Source organism: Ostrea edulis, chromosome 9, assembly GCF_947568905.1.
Source record: "Ostrea edulis chromosome 9, xbOstEdul1.1, whole genome shotgun sequence".
Taxonomy (NCBI): Eukaryota; Metazoa; Mollusca; class Bivalvia; order Ostreida; family Ostreidae; genus Ostrea; species Ostrea edulis.
In genome coordinates this window covers 34,574,670-34,600,050 of record NC_079172.1, presented here as the reverse complement: position 1 = coordinate 34,600,050, position 25,381 = coordinate 34,574,670, and the positions used below count along the sequence as shown (strand labels likewise).

General features: G+C 34.8%; 1 protein-coding gene across 1 annotated transcript; it reads right to left on the bottom strand.

Moving 5' to 3' along the window:
• Positions 1-1,147: 1,147 nt before the first annotated feature.
• On the bottom strand, positions 1,148-24,184 carry LOC125660346 (uncharacterized). Its single transcript, XM_056150719.1, has 5 exons — positions 24,073-24,184; positions 23,241-23,290; positions 18,652-22,548; positions 6,642-6,649; positions 1,148-5,439 (listed from the first exon to the last, which is right to left on the bottom strand). The coding sequence occupies exons 3-5, from the start codon at positions 22,344-22,346 to the stop codon at positions 1,706-1,708; spliced, it is 7,437 nt and encodes a 2,478-aa protein (XP_056006694.1). The 5' UTR covers positions 22,347-22,548; positions 23,241-23,290; positions 24,073-24,184; the 3' UTR covers positions 1,148-1,705.
• Positions 24,185-25,381: the final 1,197 nt, after the last annotated feature.

Sequence of the window (25,381 nt, the reverse complement as noted above, 5' to 3'; positions counted from 1 at the left end):
ATGCACCAAACGATCACGCTAGCTGCATGCAATATCACTCGCAGGGTTTAACTGAAAACTGGTTTCCTAATTTTTCTGTGCAACTGTTATATATTTTCCACACAAATCAATACATTTTTTTTTTCACAGTAGCGCTTTCCACATTGCAAGAAATCCGTGTTTTATCCATCATTTTTACTGTTTATGTTATAAAAAGGGAATATAACGAAGTGATCAATTTCATTAATACAGAATGCAAAATTCAGAATAGGACGAACACATTAGACATTAGACAAATCAGAGGTGGGATTATTTGAAAAAGGAGGAGTAGGCATCCCTGTTATGAATCATGTGATTAAATTGTTACTTGATGTAGAACTATTTTCCAGGCGTTGATAGAGGAGAAAGTGAAGCTTGTGTAACGTGAATTATGGCGAGAGAATGACAATTAGGTTGTATTGCTCATTTGTGAGGGTGAGAGGTATATCTGATGAAACCTTAAAATTCGAGGTCCCTATTTTCGACAGGCATTGATACAATGAAAATTATCTCATTGTTACGAGTGCCAGCCACATACCAAAATCGTCACACTTCTCCTACAGCTTATAAAGTCTCACGACGAGTGACAAAATATCGAAATGACGAAAACCAAACAAAACAATAGCTCTCCTAGGCAGGGAATCGTCCACTACAATAAGTGTCTAAAGCTTTTTCTATGAAGTCCCCTAGTGACCTTATCCTTTGACCTCTCGATCCAAAAACCACCTGGGTTTTCCCTCTCTTGATAACAAAGATAAATTTGAAGTATTAAATAAATCGAGCAAAAACTGTGATCTGTAGAGTGTCTTTTTCTGTAAAATTCCGTAGTGGTCTTGATCTTTAACCTTTCGAACCCAAAATCAAGTATTATTTCTAACCTCTCGAATCCAAAATCAAGTATTATTCTTTTCCTGAACGAAGCTACAAATGAATTATCAAATACATCGAGCAAATATTTGGCCTCTAGAGTTCCTAAAAGTTCAGCGTCTCTCTCCCTCTCTCTCCCTCTCTCACACACACACACACACACACACACACACACACACACACACACACACGAAAATTGTTCTGTTACAATAAATCCCAAGAGGATACCAAACGAAATATTTCTATTGCATCATACTGTGAACATGTTTACACATTTACATTCACTATGAACAACAATAATAGAAGTTGAAATACAATTTTATCCTAAATATAAATTTAGACATTTAAGTAATCACATAGACAATACAATGACTGAATTTTGAGCAGTATTGAAATATCACATTTGTATAAGTACTACAATTAAATATAACAGAATGAAATTTATCTTAGGATGAGCTATATCAGTTATACATTCGTTTACTAATCACTATTCAACTTCCAATTTCACTTTTAAAACTTCTGAAAGTTTTAAACTAAATGGTTGCCTTCGCCGGACAATATTGTGAAGAATCTAACGAATGGACAAATTACGACTGTCTATAAACATTTCTACATTTTTGAAAAGTGTCACATTGGAAACGATTTTAAGCAATATACTCAAGAAGTACCACACAATTTAGTTTACAGAAACCATATATAATTAATAGTCAAAATATGAGACAGTAACAAAATACATATTTTAAAAATACATATATATTAATCATTTCCGGGTTCTCCTGGTGTCACAAATCCTACTGTTATATGGATCAACATATCGACCTCAAACAATTTCGTCTCTTAATTCAATATGAATGTCTTCGTCATTAATATAAGCGCCATTGACAAATTTGATAGTCCCATTTTCTGCGTTTCCATTTCCAATATTGACTCTACCGTTTTCTAGTCTATGATTAATTTCTGCCACGACCGTTCTAGGTTCTCCAATTCTTTTTTGATGCTGCGGCTGGACTTTATTTCCAACATGATCAATTATGTTAGGAAGCTGAGTCTCCACGTCCGGTAAAGAGTTCAACAGTTTCCTAACGAACCACTTTTCATTAATTCTAAGAGTCACGTGAGTTTTGATGTAAAATTGCACTTCATCGTCCATTGTTTCTAAGTCAGCGTCCTCGCCAATAATGACGATTAAATGATTACTTCGGACGCGCAAGGACTTCTCACTTGCTATTCTAAAAGTGAAAACAGACCACTCGTCCTGTAGATGATTCCCAGAAAGGATAAAGATAGTGTGTAGTGAACTATCAATGGCTTTTAGAACGTTCTCTTCTTTTGAAGCTCCTGGAACAAAGTCTCGGTCAGGAAGACATAGCAAATAGCCATTGTTTTCTAGAGTTGGTCTTAATTCATTCATTATGTAAGGCATTTCACTATCTGCGTACGAAATGAAGCAGTGCCTGTTGTACAGATCATTATCGAAACCCTCTTCTCCATACGTCTCCTGGATGAAGTATTTTATGTCAGGTAAACTTTTTGTTTTATCAGTCGTATCTTTGTACTGGGGCATGGAATAGAGAAGTTTTTCATGAAACAAAGCTTGTGTTGCGTCAATATAACGTCCCCTCTTGATATACCTCTGCATATCTTTTATCATTACTTGTTTCAACGTCACCTCATGACACACAACGATAGCGTAGTTCGTTCTCAATTCTTTGATCTTTTCCTGAGCTTCATTCCAGGCAACTTTTAGCAAGTCGTCTTCAATGAATTCCGGTGATAATATTATCAGCATCCGTTTGCTGTGTTTCACAATGCTAGCAATATTTTCCAAGTATGTAAAACCAGCTACAAAGTCTCTCATCATTTCACAGACGACATAGTAGTCTTTTTGAAATTCCAAATATTTAACAACATTCTCCATCACCCAATCCGTCATCTCTGGGGCATGAAGAACCAAAACGTCGATGATTTCTTTCCCATCTTTGTCGTCTTTATCAAATGGATGAATCCCCAAGTAAATATACATTAATACCTTGACCTCTAACCTGTATGCATACATCAGACATAGTGTAATGATCAGTACTAGCAGCACTAACGAACATGTGACAGTTGGTACAACAACATGTTTTATAGAATCAAAGTCTTCTAAACAAACAAAATCCTCATCTGGAACGCTGATAAAAAATTTCCCCTTTTCCTCCTCGTCATCTACATTGCATGTAACATCGGTGACACCTTCGATGACGGCCATATTCTTTAACATCCAGTGTTTGATCCATTTTGTGTGACAATCACATTTCAAAGGATTATTGATGAATTTTATAGACATTAGTTGTACGTGTTCAAGAGCTCTCGGAAGAGATACAAGATAATTTGAATCAAGATGCAATATACTTAAAATGTTCATTTTTGAAACAGTGGCATCGCTGATGCTGACTATTTGATTATCCGACAGAAGGAGCTGTCTTATTCTTGGTATATAGTTCAAAGTGTCATCAGTTAGAGTAGAAATGTTATTACCCTGAAACCAAAGTTCCAAAATTCCACTTGGTAAAAGTTCTGGTAAAGACATATAATGTTGATTACGACAATCAATAATGGTAAAGTAAGTTATTGACCTTTCATAGCAACTACAATTTCTCGGACAGTTTGAAATATTCTTTTCACAATACGTATTTGCTTCTGGTATGCTCAACATACGTTGGCCTTTAAACTCCGACGGCGACGCGCATTTCCAATCGTTAAAGAAATATTCTTCTCCATCGAATAAACTCTCATTAGAATGTTTTTTATGAGCTATATATCTACTGAGTTGTACTATTCCACAATCACAACGTAATGGGTTTCTGTCCAAAATGATTTTGAAGTATTTCAAAATGAGAAGTAATTTTATATTCAGTATATACACTCTGTTTTGAATTTCCCTTTCCGTTCCATAATACTCCAGCTTCAAGTTATCTATTTTACTACCTGTCAAATCTATTACTCGGATTCTGTCCTCAATATTATCAAGAATTGCTCTGGGGTTTTTGATAACAATTTCTATACTTATATCGTTTTTGGCAACGGAGCCTTTCAGCAGCTGTTCGGCAACAAGGCTGTAGTGGAGAGCGTGAATGTACCCTGTGAAATTCTTAAAATATATTTGTGTATATCTAAAGCTAGCCGTTTTTAAAGCTCTGAGGTAAAATATGAATTCCGGTAAATGAATCAGAGGATTTCCGTCGAAGTATAATAATTGCAACTGAGTGGAGTAGATCGGCCACTCCAAAGTTTCTAATGAGATAATACGGTTGTGCTCCAAATGCAATTCTCTTAAGTCCTCCAACATTTTGAAAACATCTGTACCGATGGTATCGATGCTGTTATTTGAGAAATCAATATAGATCACTTTCTTGTTATCTAAAAGGAGATCTGGCTGTATGTGTGTTAGATTATTAGAATGCACATCGAGATGCTTTAACAAATTCAGTCCGCGGAAGGTGAAAGGCGGAATTATTTGCAAGTTGTTTAAACTAAGATCTATGTGCTCTAAATCTTCCAAATTCCTGAATAAATTTTCGTTAATTGCATATAGTCCATTTCCTGCAAGCTGCACCATTTGCAGTTTTCCATACATTTCATAGTTCTGTAAACTTGAGATCTTATTCATGTTTAGATTCAGAAGTCTTCGGAAATGGTGTCTATCAACTGTAATATGATTTGCATTGGCATATTGCTTAAGCATATAATCCGAAGATGAAAGATTATAACTCAGTAATGCAGATGAGTCATTCCAAGGAAACCGAATTGGTTCTGTAAGTCCTGCAAGAGTAATTTCCAAGGAAACTATGTTTGGAAATATAGCACTGATATTGAATATAGATGTGTTGAGTCGAACATTGTGGATGGTTAAATCTTTCATGTCTGGGAAATCATGGTCGCATTGAAACATGTTAACAAGATCATCGAAGTTAAGTTTTCCTTCTGATTCACCAGGTGTGTTATGAATCCAGAGAGTTGTCAATTGATTCAGCATGCTACACATCGTATTACTGATGACAGTATCATTAAGCAGGGTATAATTTATTGGAATCTTGGTATCTTTCATCACTAAAGAAAAAGGACGAACCATTTTACCGATGATCTCAAACACTTCCTTTGTCAGCTGACAGTTCATTATTTGTATATATGACAGAACATTAGACATCTGTGTTCCTGTATATGGGGTCATCTGGACTACCATTGGATTAAAGCACCGGATGTCGAAGAAAGCAATAACAGGCTTGTCACCAAGATTGTAAGCCTCCAGTATTTCTGATGTGTTGACATAACATTGCTTGATGGAGGTACAGTTGTTTAAAGGCACCCCGAGAGACAAAGAGTAGGCCACTGTCTTAAGAGGGATGTCGTTTTGGCTTAAGAGATGAACATCTGTAATTTCCCGCCAGTGGATTAAACACTTTGGCACACATAGAGTCTCCAATGAGCTCATCACTGAGGGGGAATACGTCAACAAAGTAAGAATCATAAGCAGGAAGTACACGCGCATCGTACTGTTTAGGTGGCTGTGAACAACTTTTGATCAAGAATGAAACCTTTCTTGTCAGCTTATGTGATGATTTGTCGGGGACAATGTTTATACTATATTCAGACGACTAAAACACATGTTCTGGTTAGCCTTGAGGCCTGTAGAGTGGCTGCTTCTTCTTTTGTCCATTCTTTGTCAGTTAACCAGGGGGGGGGGGAACCAAAGTACCTGCAGTAGTGATGGAGACTGAAATAAAGATATTGCAAAGATTGATTTCAATATTTATGTTGATTTGCATATCTCTTGTTCAGCAATACTATAGAAGAATTCTAAATATAAAGTTTTCATGCAAAATGAAGTCAGTAGCCACAAATAATGTACATTAAAAGATAATTTAAATCATATATTTGGTATAAAGTAAGGAAAAAACTGTTTGGTTTTATCGAAAAGAAACATGGTATATACGAGAGGTTCTTGTCTGTGTGTTACGATCCACTGTTCAAAAGAATTGTTAGTAATTTTACACTCTATATCAACTTAAGCTTTACAAAGGATATGAACACATACTAATAAGGAATATCATCAGGTGTTAAACGTTTGTATTGTCAACCACAACAGAGGATGATAACAATATTGTACATGCTCAAAAACTCACACTATATACAACTTCTTTCCCCCAGAGAGTTAACATTTATGATAGTGATTAAATCACTACAATTTCATATATTCCTGTCGTAACCAATATTCATCATTCAAGGTGTCTTTTCGCATGGCTGATTATAGTGGAATTCCTCAATCCCTAGTATCACAATATGTGGTAAAACAAATATGTATAGAACAAGTAACACGATTTTGTACTAGCAAGGGAAAACATTCAAACATGTGAAATCCATTAAACTGATGATACCTACCCACGCTACATTGTATGTGCATGTGTAGTTGACGATCAACTGTATAACAGATTTTAGTGAGAAGTGATGAACTATTACTTAATATCATAGTCCATGTACTTTTCACTTATCGCGAAAGAAAACATAACTCAATATAGATAAAACTAACATGAATTATAATGTTGCCCTATATGTTCCCCCCGTGACCCAGTCGCTTACCTTTCTCTGCCTGACACTAATGTGCAAGTAAATTTCACAACGAAATGAAGGTTGTCACCGCGACGGCGAAAGTTATATTATTCGTAATAGGGAAATAGGTTCTAACACTAAGGCCTTTTACGGACCGATTAACAACTTGCCCCTGTGCCTAAAAGACAATTCGTTTCACAATTGTAGTATAAATCTTTTTCTTAAGAAACTGTTCAAAAAATTACACGTGGGAAAGGCTGTTTAACTTCTTTTAAAATAGATAGTATATTTAGTTTATTTCTACTAAATGTAAGCTACCATATTCAGAATAAAATACCAAATTGATGATTTGAAGAAACGTGTAGTGAGACATTTTAGAACTTGTGATGTAGTAAAGGCTTACATAATTGGCATTATTCCATAGCAGCGATCAAGAATGACTTTAACTACACCTAAATGTTGAAGGTTAATGGATGCCTATATATATAATTTTGTTAACAGGATATGTAAAAGTACCTGAAAACAGGAGATGATATAATAATTTCAAGTAGTAATGATACATTTAAATTCGTGTCTTATGTAGCAGATGTGACAATGTATAACACATTTTCTACCCAGGATTAAATATTGTTCTTCGTGTATACTGATTTCAATAAGCATTTTCACCCTTATTGGATATTTACCCCCAAATGATGACACGAATTCAAGAGTCACTACGGTCCATAGCAATTCTACAGCGGCGTTTCGAATTGCGATGCACTTATAAGTTTCAAAAGATAAAAAATTTACTTTATGAAAAAATTGTAAAAACAATGAAAACTGCATCTAAATAATTTTGGGCATTCGCAGATAATATACACATAGATACATGGGGATTTGCTATAACTGTGTTTTATTGTATATGTGATGAAAAAAGGGGGTGATGCTCAGTGAAGTGTGTTTTTAAGCATTTGACTTTTGGGTATCTTTTTAATTTTGTTATACTGCATTGATTTTTACAAACCCGGTGTTGTACATCATACACTCCTCTCCAACCCCCTCACCCTACCAAAAGAAGGCCCGTGATAACAACCCACTCATCCCCTACAAGAAATACAAAATAAAGAGTTGGGCAAATACGGATACTTGGACACACCAGAGGTGGGATCAGCTGTCTAGGAGGAGTAAACATCTCCTGTACACCGGTCTCACCCGCCGTGAATACATAGATGAATATGCATGAGGATTGTCACCACGATCACGATCACGGATGAGGGAGAGACAACATTCTGTCCTTTAACTTGTGGTAAGACAACAAATACTTCAACAAATATGAAGGAAAAACAACAAATGATTCCAATATAGATTATTCACAATACTATGAATGAGAACATTCAAGGAGATGGAAATATGGTAAACTTATATACTTACATACTAGATCAGCTGTGGTTTGTAAAATATCCTGATCCACAATTTAAGTCAGTAATACCTATAAGTATAATTACCCAATATTAGAAATGTCATTAACAATTTTAAAAAAAATCATTATTATCAAATCTTTTTATTTTTTTATTTTTTATATCTAACTAATATTAGTAAATATTTCATAGACAAGTAACATATTTTTGTGGAATTGTTTAATTCACTTCTCTACAAAAACCATTGTTAGAGATTTTGTAAAACAGACCCGTCATATGATAGCACTTTAACGTTGTAATCACCCCTTCTTTGTTGTTTTAGTCCTATCCCAAATTTTTTCATTCATTCAGGCTGAGTAAACCTATACACCACTAACTGTAAGTGATGTGCCACAGATTTTAACCGAGGCATTTTGAGATCCATGTCTAAGGTCATATTCTAACGATTCGTGACTTTCACTTCTAATTCCGGGCTGAGATCGGGAATCGAACCGCGATCGGGTATGATCAACAGCTACAAGATGAAGCTCAGAAATGATCAAATAGACAACGACTTTAAAATCGTATTGAATTAAAAATGAATGTTTGCCCTTTACTGTAAACAGATAAAAACACTGTGCACCATGAGAAACACCATTATCGTTTAGTGATTAAGACTAGATTGATTTTTACCATAGGAATATTACAGACATACGTTCTCCCTCCATTCAACTCCTTTTGCTCTCATGATTTTCTCATTCGCAGATATATCGGTAGATAAATGCATTCACTATAAAAGAGCAAATGTCTAGATATCGCAGATGCATGCATTATTTATTAGAACAAACATCATTAATATTTAGATATTGTAGATAAATACATTTAATTAACAAAAAACAAGTATCGATAATGTCTATATATTTCAGATAATGCATGAATTATACAATAGCAAATATCAATAATGTGTAGGTATTGTAGATACATTTTTATTATACAAGAACATAACCTCTTCAAAACATTGTCTAGAATCTCTGTAATAATACAAAGCATAGTTTGTGAAAATAAAAATATCCTGAATACAAATTTCAGAATTGGGCGAGAACATACCAGAAGTGGGATAAGGTGCATAAGAGGAGTAAGCATCCCCTGCCAAACGGTCACATCCGCCATGACTTGATCAGGTAAACGGAGTAGTCAAATCAGTATGTAAAGAACGGCCTAACAATAGTTGTGAAACACGTCAGACAGTATTTCACCCACTGATAGATTTGTAGATTAGATCATTGTAACGACCATAGCATGTGCGAAGTGTAAATTTTAACCAAGACTGTTGTAATCTCTCGAACATCAACTTGTTTGTCTGTAGCCTATTTCAATATAAAAATTAATGATACGCAGAACAAATAAAATAAGAATACCTAACAATTTGTAAACGATTATGTAACCACCTTCACTAAAGAATTGATAGTTTGTGTCATTCATAAATACAGTAATTACATTAAATTAGTCGTCGATATCATAACCAAAGAGGAGTAACTCATACGGATGTTTCACTCATGGCAAAGTGAAGCTTTTTAACTCCCTTCTGTATTAACCCCTTACATGGCAGAGCAATTAGAGTGTTTGCTGTACACTATCAATATATACATGTAGTTGATGCATTTTCTCTGTAGTTTTGAATTTATTTTACCTAGGACAAAGTATTTATATTGTAAAAGGGCAGATTAAAGAGTATCTGAAAAGGTTGTTTAAAAATGCAAAAAAATATTTTCAGCTTCTTTTTTTTTTTTTTTTTTTACTATAGTCATGAATGAAGTGGTGATAGAAAAATCAAATCCATGTATTTGGAAAGTGACATGGGAAACTAAATATTTCATGAACAAAACAGTTGTCATGGATATAGCGACCAATTTGTATTGTGTTTGTGTTGTCATATTTTTTTTGTTTTATATTTATTATGCACTTCAGCCATCTACGGCAGCCAAATTGTATAATGTTTTCAATCAAACTGAGTACTTCCTCTCTTTCATTTATCAAAGTATAGAATTTAATAAAACCCAACACTTTCATAACATTTTAAGAAAAATGATTTCCTAAAGACTTGTGTGAACAATGTAAATCACATATTTATGTCCCAGGGGAATGCACGGGAGCATTGTTCACAACGTTAATGCTTGTTGCAATTAGCACAAATATACAGTACATCATTTTCTTTTTGTTACCAGGCTTAAAACAGCATTGAAAAGTAGACCTTGGTCGATCGAACTTGGTGAAAATGTGCACAGAGGGTGCGATGCATACTGAACAAGAGAACTGTCTTTATCTCATTATATACCACCGATTATATATTCTTCCGTTCTGAAATAATGACTTTCGAGGAATTTCTTTTCCTATGGTTGAAGACTGGTTGAAGACTTCAAAGACGTAATTAAGAATGATAAAAAAAATCCTGAATTCTTTGGAGGGTCAGGATTTACAGGTTGTTTTGCATTGGCTTATTCCACGCCACTCATATATCTTTAGCATGCAACAACAGATGGGGGTCGCATAACCTCGACAGAAATTGTCCTCGCTGATTCGTCGAAAAATTGGTCCATCACCAAATGGACTTGGGTTTGTACCCAAATTCTGTATCTATGAATGAGTGATATAATTAGATTATGCTTAGCATATTGAAAGTACAAATGCAGCAAGAATGCATGTTTGGTATTTGTTACGGCAGGTTTGGTCGTTTCAGCACGTTTGGTCGCTGACGATCATTCGTGCTGCACGTTTGTCGCCGGCGACCATTTGTGCCACATGTATCGTTGCCGGGCGACTGAACGTGCCGTGAGTGTGGACACGATTGGTCGCCAATTTTAGGTTATACAAGAGGAGCACGAATGGTCGCCACCCAAGCTCCCACTCCCAAACCCCAACTTTGCTTTTCTCCTTCTCTCCCCCCCCCCCCCCAGCATATACTCCCCTTCCTTCTCTTTGTCTCTTCTAATCCTCCTCCTCCTTCTTCTTGTCCAAATTCTTCTTCAATTTCTTCCGGTTTGATCAAACCGAATGAGTCTGTTGCATTGGTGGATAATAGTTAATGGGGATGTGGAGCTTTCTAGTAGCCTTCAATTAATAATAAAATGGTAATGGACGTTCCCTATAAAAATACCCACAAAACCGTAGTACTCCTCCATAGACGCCTACTCTTCAACAAGTCAGAGCTATCTCCATGTAATCTTTCTCTCTCACTAACAAAAACCATATACACAGTCTCTCTCTCTCTCTCTCTCTCTCTCTCTCTCTCTCTCTTCCACGCCAAAGTCAATAACAGAGAGAAAGACAACTGTATTGTGCCAAATACTTTTGAAATAATGGCTCTATTATAAAACAGCCAATTTCATATATGAAAAGTGCTTCATACCTATGAAGTTGCAATTTTCTAGATTTGCTTACTCTACCTGTTGAATTTGATGCGTACTTTGTAAAAGTACCAATTTTGTAGCTATTTCGTACATTTTATTTTCGTGCTTACCGCTAGTACAGTAGTTGTCTTAAATTCTTTCTTTTTTTTTTTAGATTGTGTTCATCATGATAGTACTGATGGATTGTTTTTACAATAAGTTAACATGGTAAGTGGTAAAGTGTTGTTTATGAGTATTATGTTCACTAAAATTAAAACTCTATACGCAGAGTTGCTTATGCCAAATTCAAAGATTTCATTTTCTTATCAAACCATGACAAATGGTACTATAGTATTTGCTTTGTATTTCGCTCTGTGTGGTCATGTATATTTGTATGCGTGTTTGCACATTCTTCGTTTTTTAATTTATCATTTTTTTTAATTTCACAAATATTGACATAAGACAAAAGAACATTTGTCATTTTTTCTAACCACTTTCACACACTTTCATACTCACACTCATACTTTTGTTGGTAAGTTCTTGTATTTTCAATATAATTGTAAGAGAAAAATGATAACAATAAAGAGCTCGAGTAAATAAATAAAAGTACATGTGGCTTCAAAAGTAGAAAAAAATATTGCTTGAAATAGCAAAATTATGATTTTTTTATGTTGTCAAAAAGTGTTTTCCATACATGTCAGTTATTTTAAAAAATTTGTATTTCTAAATTCTGATACGCAATACATTTTTCAACCTTGTATTTGTTGTATAGATAGAACAATAATTCCAAGAATCTTGGGAATTTGGTTTTTTTTTCAAACCAGAAAAAATATATTGTTTTGTATATATAGAATAAGGAAATTTACAATTCTGTTGCCTTTCGACAATGAGAGTTTACCTAATAAAATATTACGTACATTAAAACTTATTCTTTTGGAAGTTGTTTGATAAATGTGCATGCTCAGATTGCTCCATAATATAGATACTTTTTCACAGCCATTGAAAACATGTTGAATTGTCTCAACATGTTGAATGGTTTGCACACTCTTACTTATCAGGATATATGCCACGTCATATTTATATTTACTTCTTTATAAAGGTCTCCAATGTATTCTATGAGATATATTCTATTTTAAATCAGATATCTAATGAATTTTATAAGACGTCTCACATAATTTAGAGTTAATATATCTCATAAAATACATAAGATATTTTTTTTAAACTATATAAGGTATCTCATCAACTTGATAAGATATCTTGTATATTAAACAAGATATATCATAAAGTTTATGAGATATCTTATAAAAGAATATATCTTATAAAACTATTTTTGTAAGATATCTTATAAAACATATAAGATATCTCATATGTTTTATAAGAAGATATCTCATCAACTTTATGAGATATCTTATAAAACACACGGGATATCAATTATGTTTTATAACACATCTTATACATGTTATTATGGATCAGAATTATCCAGCCGCAGAATATACTAACGACGGCAGTCAAACAAGTAATAACATGTATTTGCAATGCTTGAAAGAAAGTTTTGATAATAACAAAGTACTAAAGTACAATAGGTGAGCAATAAACAATGTCCGTGCCGAGCTGAATATGTATACAAAACAAATCATGAATCCGCTGTTAATTTCCAACGAAATTCCTAAATCCTAGTCCCAGTTATAGAATAATCAAAAATGCCTAAAGTGCTTGTCTAACCAGAGCTTAACATCGGCTACATTCACATTGTATTCATAATAAGAATAAATGTTGTGATACATTCTTGAAAGACACAGTTCGTCATCTTTCTAGTACTTGATAAACATCGAACTCTAGAACAATCTAGGTCACAGGTGTCACTCAAGTACAAGTATTACACAACAATATGATACTTTATAAGGTTTATAAGATATCTTGTAAAAATTCATTTATGATATATCTTATAAAGTTTAAGAAACATCCTATAAGACATATAAGATATCTATAAAATATATGAAATATATCATAAAATTTCTTTTATAAGATAAAAGTTATAAAATATCTTATAAGAGTTAATGAGATATCTTAAATGAAAGGTGAAGATAACGAACAGTGATCAATCTCATAACTCCTATAAGCAATACAAAATAAATAGTTTGGCAAACACGGACCCCTGGACACACCAGAGGTGGGATCAGGTCCCTAGGAGGAGTAAGCATCCCCTGTCGACCGGTAACACCCGCCGTAAATCAAAAACGTTATTAAGACATCTTATAAAGTTTATGAGATATATTGTATACTATATAAGGTATCTCGTGTAAAAAAAAAAAACATAATAGGATATCTTATATCTTTTATGAGATGTCTTAAAGATTGATGAAATATCTTTGAAGACGAATAAATGTAAAAACGGAGTGCGATATGATGGTATGTAAGAGTATTGTGTTGCTAAAATGTTGCGACTCCTGTGTTTGTAAAATAAATTCACATCAAATTCCATCCAGAAATGCCGAAGTTTTTGTTTGTTGACTTTGTATCGTACTTGGCTTGTGTCATAAATGTGTGCACGTATGTCCGTGTGTATTGCAAAACAAAACTTTATTACACATGAACGCACACACATACACGCGTGCAAAGTTGGGATTTGGGACAGGGGGCTTGGGTGGCGACCATTCGTCCTCGGGTGTGGCCTAAAATTGACGACCATTCGTGTTCAACCTCACTGCACATTCGGGCACGCCGGACGGCGATACGTGCGGCATGTTTGGTCCCTGGAGACGAAACGTGCGGCACGAATGGTCGTCAGCGATCAAATGTGCCGCACGTATCGTCGTCGGGAGACCGAACGTGCCAAGGCGACCAAACGTGCCGTAACAGACCTATACCCACAAAAAACTACAAAATACCTACGTCAATGGATTTAGAATGACAGTGCTTTTAAAAGGCTTTGACGGTTTTAATAAATTCATTATGTCTTTAATTTTGCTCGAACAAGCCATATGGTCTGGAGCACCATGGTAATAGTCTTTTGCAAATTATATTGTCTTTATCATGATCTAATTTGCAATGTTTACACAATTTGACATTGGGTCGAATGTCGTCTGACGTGTTTCGTACCAACTGTTGCCCGTACTTTACATGCTGCTGTGGTTAAGGATTAACCCGTTTACCTGTTCAAAATAGTGGGACCATGCCGGGTCTGACCGGTCAACAGGCAATGCTTACTCCTTCTAGACACTTGATCCCACTTCTGATGTGTCCAGGGGTCCGTGTTTTCCCTACTATGAGATTTCTGTTCTTGATTATGAGATTGGTTATTGCTCGTTATCTTCTTCTTTTCATTATTGACCATTGATAGAGCATTACTGCGCATTTATCTCATACGTGTGGTGTATATTGCAAGTGAGATAAAGCATTACCTTTATCACACGCCCGTTTGATAAAGCACTTCCAGTCCGAACTACTTTTGACACTATCCCCGCTTGGATGACGTATTTTTGTGTTTAAGCATATCGATGAAAGGTGAAGATAACGAACAGGGATCAATTCCATAACTCCTACGAGCAATACAAAATAGATAGTTGGGCAAACTCGGACCCCTGGACACACCGTGGACGATGCATGAAATAAAGCGTATATCTTGTTATTCTGTATTCATTTAGAACATAATGCAAGTTAACGGTTATAAAAATTGTCAATTGTATCAATAGCTAGAAATAGAATCTACTCAAGAATTACTATCAGAAGACAAAGAGATGTCCACACTAAGTCTATTATCATCGACAAGGAATCAACTGCCAACTGGAAGGCCTAATCGAAAGTACCTCGACATACTGCGGTACCAAGCATTCACAAGCACAGTCTCTTTTCTCTGGAGTTATATTGAATGTAACAAATCTCAATAGCTTTACTTACTAAAGTGTCTGGGGAATTCCTCTCGCCCTCAGATCCAAAGAAACCACGTGAATAAAATCCAAATACACAAACACATCTACTTTTCATTGTAAACTGTTGAACATTCTAATAACGCTGCATTAAAATATTACTTTCATTGATCGTTGTTACACATGTTTAGGCTATTTCAAAAAGACGGCCACATCAAACTTTCGCAGAAAATCTTGCCTACGTCAAAACATAAATACTCGGTTGATAGGTGTTATCTTGTTGGAATGGCAAAACCATTATCAATTATAAACTATAAGGCCTTCTAATAAAATTTTGTTCCATGGGTTATGTTATAAAAATGTCCTTTTGTAATATACATGAATCGATTATAAGCGCACTATTTTTTCCCGCTCAAGGATTATTAATAAGTACGATGTCTGTGCCACGGATTCAAAACAAATTCAATCAGCTGTTTCTACCATAATGGGGATAATCTCAAAATTAAGCAAAAAGAAGACGTATGAGATAAATAAAACATCTATAATTGCGTGTTTTGATATTTTGGTTTATCCAACTCGTTGATATGGTGTATTTATTCGCGAGGCTTGCCGACCGAATAAATACACCATATCAAGCTCGTTGGATAAACCAAATATCAAAACAAGCAATATAAAAAGTCTCTATATATCTGGGGTTATTTATCTGATGAAGATAGATAATTGCATCCAAACGCAACCCTTAGTTAAATTCCCCTCCATGAAAGAGGTTTAGGGGAAATATTCCTTGTAAAATATTAAGAAACTAGACTGGAATATGTCTTGAAGTATAGTTATTTTAAAAGGTCTACTGTAAGGAATGAATGCGTGTGCAAGATAATGCCAACATATTTTTGGTATATCAAAATTCACCGACATGATTTAAGATCTTGTGAATTCATAGAAAAACACAATAGAGTCGGGAATACACTCTATTAACAATCAAATATTCCAAAACTACAGGGATATCTACCGCACTGAGTAATCTATGTTTAGATATTTGAGGCTAGCACGTATGATCTGCGTTTGCTACATGTACATTGAAGAAAGAAAATGGTGATCCCACTTCTGGCGTGTCTAGAGATCCGTGTTTACCATTTTCAATTTTGTATTCTTTACCGGTACATAATTTAGGAAATTGATCACCGTTATCTTCACAATGTTATCATTATCATTCTGACCGGCCGTCTTCTCTTTCTTTCTTTCAATCATACATGTAACAATATCGAGTATCTAATACTAAACTATTTCAGAGAATAGTTGTTACAAGATATGGACACAACAACAAACACACATTCATTGTAAACAGGAAACACATGAAAAATATAAAAATGCATACAACATATTAAGTTCCTCTGACGATACATGTATCATTCTTTTTGCAAGATGTCAAATGTCCTGAAAGTAACAATGAAATCAGAGAGAGAGAGAGAGAGAGAGAGAGAGAGAGAGAGAGAGAGAGAGAGATTAATTCGCTATTCGCTTATCAACGTTAAGTTTCAGTCATTTAAACCTAATGGCATGTTCTTTTGAAGTATACAATCTGTCCATTGAAATGATATATCGCCTTCTCGAAAAGCATTATATCCGCAGGACTTCTGAGAATATCAAATTAGGCTAATTTATGCACGTTATACAATACATCTTCCAGCTGTATAAATAGAATTGAAATTAAATAAGTTTTCTTAAAGAGCGAAAGACTTTGTACTAGAATAATATAGAAAGATTTAAAGCTGCACCTGGACAATAATTCTGCATAAACACATACTTCACCAAGGGTTATAAACATATAGGTAAAAGTAGAATGTCTTTATAATTCAAAGATTTCTAGAGCTTCCTTTGAATAATAATTCCTGACTTCATGTATTTCATTATACAACTGATTTACTTTATTACACAATTCAAACTTCTAGATGCTTTTATTTTCATTTTTTACAATGATGCAAAGCAAATTATCAAGATAAATCAAAATGACAAGATATTGTGATTAGATTTCAGTCTTTACTGATAACTGTGGAATATCATCTGAATCACACGGACGTGTTCATGCTGCGATACATGATTACATTCCTTATGTTTAAACGGGGAGAATCGTTATTCGAAATATTTAAAAATTTCTCGGTAAAGAGCAAGAAATATTAGATACATAATGTATAAAGTTTAGAGTGGTCAACGCATGATAAAAAAGAAACAGGTTTAATGTTTGGAATCTTAGAGAATTATTTAATGTCAATGTTTTCATGAAAACAGAAAGGATAGATATTACAATGAAATATGAACTTAATTCTTGTATATTTTACAGAATGAATAAGAACAAGGTCCGTCGCTTTGGTTTCAATTCTACTATTATTGTGACTAGTGCATGGTCAACCGATAAAGAAAGCGAAATCGTTTATAATAAATAAAGATATAAAAGAAATGCAATCCCTGGTAAATGTAGAGGTTTATAGTAGACTGCAATTCACTATAGTTTACTATAGTGAAAAAAAGTATTAGAGTTTTTACTATGCAAGTAGTTCACTACATTTTCAAAGTGTTTACTATCATAAATAAAAGTATGTCTCATGTTTCCTAAAGCATAAAAAATCGAATTTCCTCTTACATTCAAACAGTGGATATGAAAACTAATACGTAAGAAGGGATAACAAACTGAGGAGAAATCTGATATGGATGGAAAGTAGACAGTGTTCACAAGGGTATCTTTAGAACATAATCTGAGGGAAAAAAATCAAAAAACCCGTAAGACCCGAACCCACGATTTACACGAAAATGAAACTTAGCGACATACGTGTGATATTCGATTCATAACTAATTATCAGATTTATGACAACAAACTATCAATCAAATGGAAATAAAAACGTATTCTTGAAGTTTATCACAACGAAAATCAAATGGATGGAGAGCTGTCATTGATTAACATTCAAATGACGATCTTCATGTACAGTACAATTTATTTCAAATCTGTAAATTTCGGTAAATTGTTTACAAACCTTCAGGATTAAATCATGACAGATATTTTCACTGAATAAATCGATGGTTATGAATCATATATACATAATGAAGTACAAGAATGCGAAATGAAGAAAAAAATCTGAACAAAAATAAATAATATATATCAATCAACAGCAAAAGAGGTATACATGTTTGGTTTAGTTCGTAAAGCTTCAAAGTAATAGAGAGGAGGTAGTATACAACAATAAATATATAATACATCAGCAATCAAAAAAGGGAGACAATCCAAAGGTACCCTTACAAATACAATAAACGTTAACTTTCATATTACAATTATTATTCACAAAATGCTCACAATTCGCTAAAAAAAAATAATAATACAAAAACAATGAATATTCTAATATGAAGGGAAAATCAAAATTTTTACCAAATATAGTTTTATAATTTGTATTGAATTTAAAGTCCACTCAGGATACAGTCGTATTTTTCTTTATCTTCTTTGACGGGCTCTTCATATGTCTTAAAAAGCTTTTTTTAAAAAGACAAATAGATAGACTAGTTCACAGTTTATCTTCGGGAGATTTCCGTTCGTTTTCATTTATATCGACGGCTTCATTCCCGTCTCCCTGAAAAGCTCTGTTGTGATAACGAGTAGTTCCATCCAGCTGGATATCAGACAAATGAACGTCTCCATTTTGAGCTTTACCGTTCATCTCTATATACCCGTTTTTCTTCCCTCCGTGCTCTGTGACGTCAGCAACAATTGTCGTATGACCGTTTTCTTTCTTCTTGTGCAAGTTTTCAAAGTTGACAAAATTATTGTCATCGTTCCTAATGTAGAGCTCGTGATTTTCGATATCTGGCAGCGCATTCAGTAATCGTTTTATAAAACCTTTTTCGTTCACTCTAAGAGACACGTGAGTGTTTACATAAGCTCTTACCTCTTCACCCATAGTTTGCAAATTCACGTCTTCCCCTAATACAACAATTAGGTGATTACATTTCTCTCGCATTGACTTTTCACTGGCTGATCTGAACGTAAACAGGGACCATTCATTGTCTAACTGATCCCCCGACAGAAGGAAAATTGTATGCAAGCAGTTGTCTATGGCTTTGAGTACGTTTTCTTCTTTTGGTGCACCAGGAATGAAATCCCTATCTGGGAGACAAAGAGTAAATCCATTATCCTCTAAAATGGGTCTCAGATCATTCATAACATATCCAATATTACTCTCACAGTACGACAGGAACGCATGGCGTTCATACAATTCAGCATTGTCATCACTTCCGTACATATGATGAATGAGATATTTCAAATCAGGTAAGCTTCTGATTCGAATTTCATCGCCTTTAAGCTGTGGCATGCAATACGAAAGTTTTTCTTGAAACAGACTTTGTGATGCGTCTATATAGCGTCCTCGTTTTACATACTGCTGTAAGTCTTTGTTTTGGATTTCTTTTAGATTCACATCATGTGAAACAACAATAGCATAATTGGTTTTCATTGCTTTAATTTTCTCTTGTGTTTCATTCCATGTAATTTTTAGAATATCCTCCTTTAAGAATTCTTTTGAAAGAACTATGATAATTCTTTTACTATGCTTCACCAGGGTGGCGATGTTTTCTTGATATGAAAATCCTGCAACAAAGTCTCTCATCATTTCACACACTAAATAATGTGAACTGCAGAAGTCCAGATATTCCACAATATTCTCCATTACCCATTCCGTGATCTCTGGGGAATGAACGATCAAAACGTCGATGACTTCTTTACAATCTTTATCCTGATCAAACGGGTGAAAACCAAGATAAATATAAAGTAGAACTTTTACCTCGAGTCTATAAACGTACAAGACACAGACTGTTATAATCAAAGCCACAAGCAAAAGGGAACACACGGTGCTAGGGACAAGCACATTATTAAAGGAATCGAAATCCTCTAAGCAGACAAAATCGCTGTCGGGAACAGTGATTAATTGTCGCCCATCATCGTTTTCTTTGTCAACGTTACATGTCACATCTTGCGAGTCAAAAACAATATTTGCCTGTTGTATCATCCATCGCTTTAGCCAGGTCGTGTGACAGTCACACTTGAATGGATTATCTTCTATATGAATGATTCCTGAGAAGTATTCCTGAATTTCAGAAGGCAACGATACCAAAAAGTTGGAATTCAAAAAAAGTTCTTGGATGATTTTCATTTGCTTAAAAACACCGGGCTCAATTATTGCAAGATTATTGCGAGACAACGTTAATGTTCTTATTCGATCTAAGTATTCCCTTTTATTTAATGTGGTAATATTATTTTGGTGAAACCAGAGGTCCAAGATGCCAGAAGGTAACTTTTCAGGTAAAGACTGGAATCCCCGATTACGGCAGTCTATGATATTAACTCCACTCACTGATCTTTCAAAACATGTACAATTAGCCGGACAAAAAGTCATGCTTTTCTCGCAATATGTATCTTTCTCTGCTATTTCCAAGAGCAAATGATTTCGAAATTCAGTGGGCCAAGAGCATTTCCAATCACTGAAAAATTCATACTTTTCAATCATATTTTCTTTTAAAAAATGTCTCAGAACTTTAGAAATCTGGTTGATTCCGCAATCACAACGAAGTGGATTGTTCTCCAGCCGAAATCGAAACGTTTTGAAGACATGCAAAACATTTTCATGTAGTTCCTCTATTTCTTTAACTTTGATATCACTGAGATTGTAACTTGGTAAGTTTAGATTGTCAATTTTACTTCCGGTAAAATCAACAAGAACATTTTGTATGATTTGGGTTTGCTGCCTCGTAATGGATTTCGTTTCGTTTATGGAACTCTGAGGACTCTTCTCATCCCCCCATTTCAGATTTGATATGGTTTGACTGAAGTTCTGAAACCTTGCATTTGAATTTCGCAAGCTAATAGTATCAACGGACCGCATATAGAATATGAATGCTGGGACTTCAGAAAAACCATTGCCATCGAGAAAAAGTTTCTTGAATTCTATTGACTGGCTTGGGAATGATTGTTGGTGGAAAATGGTAATTTCATTGTACTCTAAGTGAAGTTCTCTAAGTGATTTTAAATGAGAAAACGTGTTTGATTCTATTGCCCTTATCTTATTTCTAGAGAAGTCAACATACACAAGGTTTGTGTTATCTACGAATATGTCTCCTGGAATATGTAGCAACTTATTAGCTTTCATGTCAAGATGACGAAATTCTCTCAGGCCTTTAAAACAATCCTTTGGGATATTCTGCAGATCATTCGAACTTAAATCAAGATGTTGGAAGCCTCGAAGATTTCTAAAAGTAAATTCGCTAATAACTTGAAGTCTGTTTTGAGATAAATCAAGTTTATGTAAAAATCCTTTGAAAGTGTGATTGGCGAGGTTTGAAATTTTGTTTCCACTCAGAGACATAGCTTTCATATGATAGCTTCTTTCCAGATCCATGTTGAAAATCCCGGCGTATTCCTCGTGTGCTGCGTCTCTTCGTGTCATATTGAAACTTAATTGGAGCCAAACATCGCTCCAAGGGAAATTAGGTGGCTCTGTTAAGTCCGATTTCTCAATCCCAAGAATTTGCAACCTTGGAAACGTACCTGGCAATTTCGATAAATCTTGTTGCATGGGAACGTTCGAAAGTTGAATTTCTTTCACATATGGATAAGTCGTATTGCAGTATAGCATTTCATATAATGACGTCACGGAGCCAGAAAAATCTGTCGGCATCCACATTATTCCCTCCAGGGTGTTCCATACCTTGCAGCTGGTTTTGTTGACAGAACTCCCGTCACAATATTTAAAATCCAACGGGGGATACTTGGACATTAAATTTAACATAAATATTTTGAGTCTTTTCCGGATGGGATACAACTGCTCCTGGGTAATTAAGCATGTGTGAATCTGTACGTATGCGATCACATTCTGCAGATAGGGTCCATCATCATCGCTGAAGTAGACCTGGAGTTCGCTCTTGCATGCAAATATCAACACGGCAAACAAAGGATTGCCGTCAAATTTAAATGTATCCAAGTAACTCCTCGTATCCATGTAACATTTCGTGTTATTGTCAGAAGCACTAAGGTAAATCTTGACCCCAACTCCTTTTGTGTCCATTGGTTCCGAGTTGTGGTCCATGGTCTGTTGGGAAGGCATCGTCCGCAGATGAAATAGACATTTAGGAATTCCACAATTTGAAAAATTCTTAGAATTTCCGACGGAAAACAAACAGAGGACGAAGAGAATGGTAAAAACCTTAGACCCCATTCCGAAAAAATCAGAGATGTTTAACTACCCTTGTACAGTAGAGAAGCAGTAATTTTCTTGAAATTTCCTCGGGATTGTTAAACATTCATTTTGTTTAGCCCTGGGGAAAAGCACCGTCCATGTTTGTATCATCATTGACTTTTAATTCCATTCCAATACGTTGTTTTCTGTCGCTGGGTTTCATTACAGGCGTCACATACTTCTGTGTAAAATGAAAAAAGGGCATATAAGCACAGCATCAAACAGAAGCATGCCCACGGAGAGTGACATTAAAAATGGGATACTTTTATCTCGAAGCGTTAATAGAATAGAGCTTAATTACACATCTATGCAAATTTATGTATACACATATTTCACATTAGAGATAAATCATTTTGTTGATGTCTCATTTGGGACTTTAATTAGGACACCCATATTTACTGACAACTTGGATATTATCTATATTAGGAAAGCAGAATTAAATCTTTGAAATTGCCATTCATTTACAACAGAATATAGCACGAATAGAATATGTTCATTAGTGAAATACATGTACATTTATATTCAAGTATGTATTCAATATTCTTAATAGTATGTAACAGACTGTTCCAAGAAAACATATATTAATGAACAGGATTAATTAAAGCACAGTAAACATGATTCCCTCAAACAGTGTGAAATACACAACATCATTTGTTAAAGCTAGTACAAACCACGATTTTCTGTAGTGTTTTGTCTCGTAACTACATGCTTGCAGTGGTGTACGTTTGAAATGTTTTGTCTCGTAACTAAATGCTTGCAGTGGTGTGTGTTTGACCCCGCGGATAAAGACACAGGAATTAGTCATTTCTGATTCATTTAAGTGAATATAGCAATAAAGAACGAATTCCTATAGATACAACTGATGTTACTTACCTGATTTTCACTGCATTCTTTTAAGAAATCTCTAATTCACACCATGAAATCTGCATCAAATAAAAGGAAATTTCAAAGTACTATTTATAAAATAAACATCATAATATCAATCGTCTGTAGGTCATTATAAATTCTTACGTTCCTCAACTGTTACTAAACAATGTATTATTAAGATATAGAATATTACACATCCTTACTTTTCTCAACTGTTACTAAACAACGTTTTATCAAGATATAGAATATTACACATCCTTACTTTTCTCAACTGTTACTAAACAACGTTTTATCAAGACATAAGATATTGCAAATCCTTACTTTTTCAAATGACACGAGCTAATGTATGATCAAGATATATAAAGCATTAGAAGTCCTTGCTTCTTCAAGTGGCACTAACTAATGTATTATAAAGATATATGATGTTTACGCGTATCCCAGTGAGTTTTGATTGACATTACTAGAACATTTATTTTGCACGATACCACAAGAGGACTGTACTGTTGATAGATTAATTCTCATATGCCTCTTGACAATTGATATATCACTATAAACTCAAATCTGACCTGAATTTAATTGAAATTAGAAGGTGATTTTCTTATAGAAACACTTTGAATTTAGAAAGTCACCTAAACATAACGGTCTACGTTACTATGAGTAAACAAAACAAAACCAACCATCTTGACTATTACCAGACATAAATTATGCAGCTTACCAAATTAGGATTTTTTTCTACTCCCCTAAATGAACTGAGTTGTTTTTAGATAAATGCATATGGTGAGTTGTTTTTAAATATTCCTTTTTTAAAAATGAAATATGTCTATAATTTCACCCTTACCTTGTGTGTTTCAAACTCTCCGTAAGACGGTGTCTGTCGAGGAGCCCTGTTTCCCATCCTGACAGAGCGGGCTCTGCAGTATGATTAATATCGCTATCGTGAACTAAACAAGGAAATCTATAGCCTAGCTTGGCACGCTAAATGACAAATACGCACAACACTCAATTTTCTCTACCGTAATGAACATATGTAACCTCTTGTAAAATGGTTTATGAATTCTAGTGGTAAGAACTTGAGCGCTCGGTAATTGAATGCTGGTATCTAACTGCATAAAAAGCCAAATATTGTCCATTTGACAAGCGGTTTGGTTTACATTCATGCATTATAATGAAGGATACATTTGTATTGTTGTTTTGTTTTCTTGGAATTATAAAAAACATGACGTAAAATAATGATATGAAAATCTGAAAACCAGCTGAGAATCGTCAAACTATGAATTTTCATTGACGATGTTATGTATATATACACTAGACTAGATGTTTCGAATACAATTTTTACTTTCAATGTATATCGACTGTTGTGTGTACATGCTTGAAAAGACAACCGGTTACAAAATCGCATCCGTAATAATTTCATTTCATATAATCATTTATATTCTAAGACACAGTATTGTTCAACAGAGGCTGTTATCAATCTGTGATGCAACAGACGGATTCGGGAAAATCCGCTCTGACGCTGTGCGTAGGATTCGATAGACTCCGCTCTGACTCGTTCTGAAGCAATCGGCAGACTCCACTCTAACTCAGTGTAAATTATTCTGCAGACTTCGCTCAGACTCGGTGTGAAGGATTCGGTAGGCTTCGCTCTGACTCGGTGTAAATTATTCGGCAGACTCCTGTGAAGGATTTGGCAGACTCTGCTCCGATTCGATGTACTCCGCTCCGACTCGATGTGATATACTTTTAGTTTCTCAACGCTTAATGACACGTCCCGTGGGGTTCCGGATTAGAATAGGTCCTCAGGTCCCCCTTGCTTGTCGTCAGAGGCGACTAAATGGGGGGGGGGGGGGAGGTTCTTCCGATTAGACCGCATAAAACTGAGGCCCCGTGTCATAGCAGGTGCGGCATGATAAAATTCCCTTCCTGCTCAAACGCCGTAAGCACCGAGCATAAACCTAAATCTTGAAGTTCTTAGCCGGCAATAGTGACTTCTCCATATGAGGAAAAATTCTCGAGCGAGATGTTAAACAAGATACAACCAATCACCTTCATTACTGTAACAGTGTTGAGCTATCAATGCAATATAAATCCAATATGTTCCGATGAAACATTAGACAATCAAGACCATATTACTGACCGTTCTGTAATCC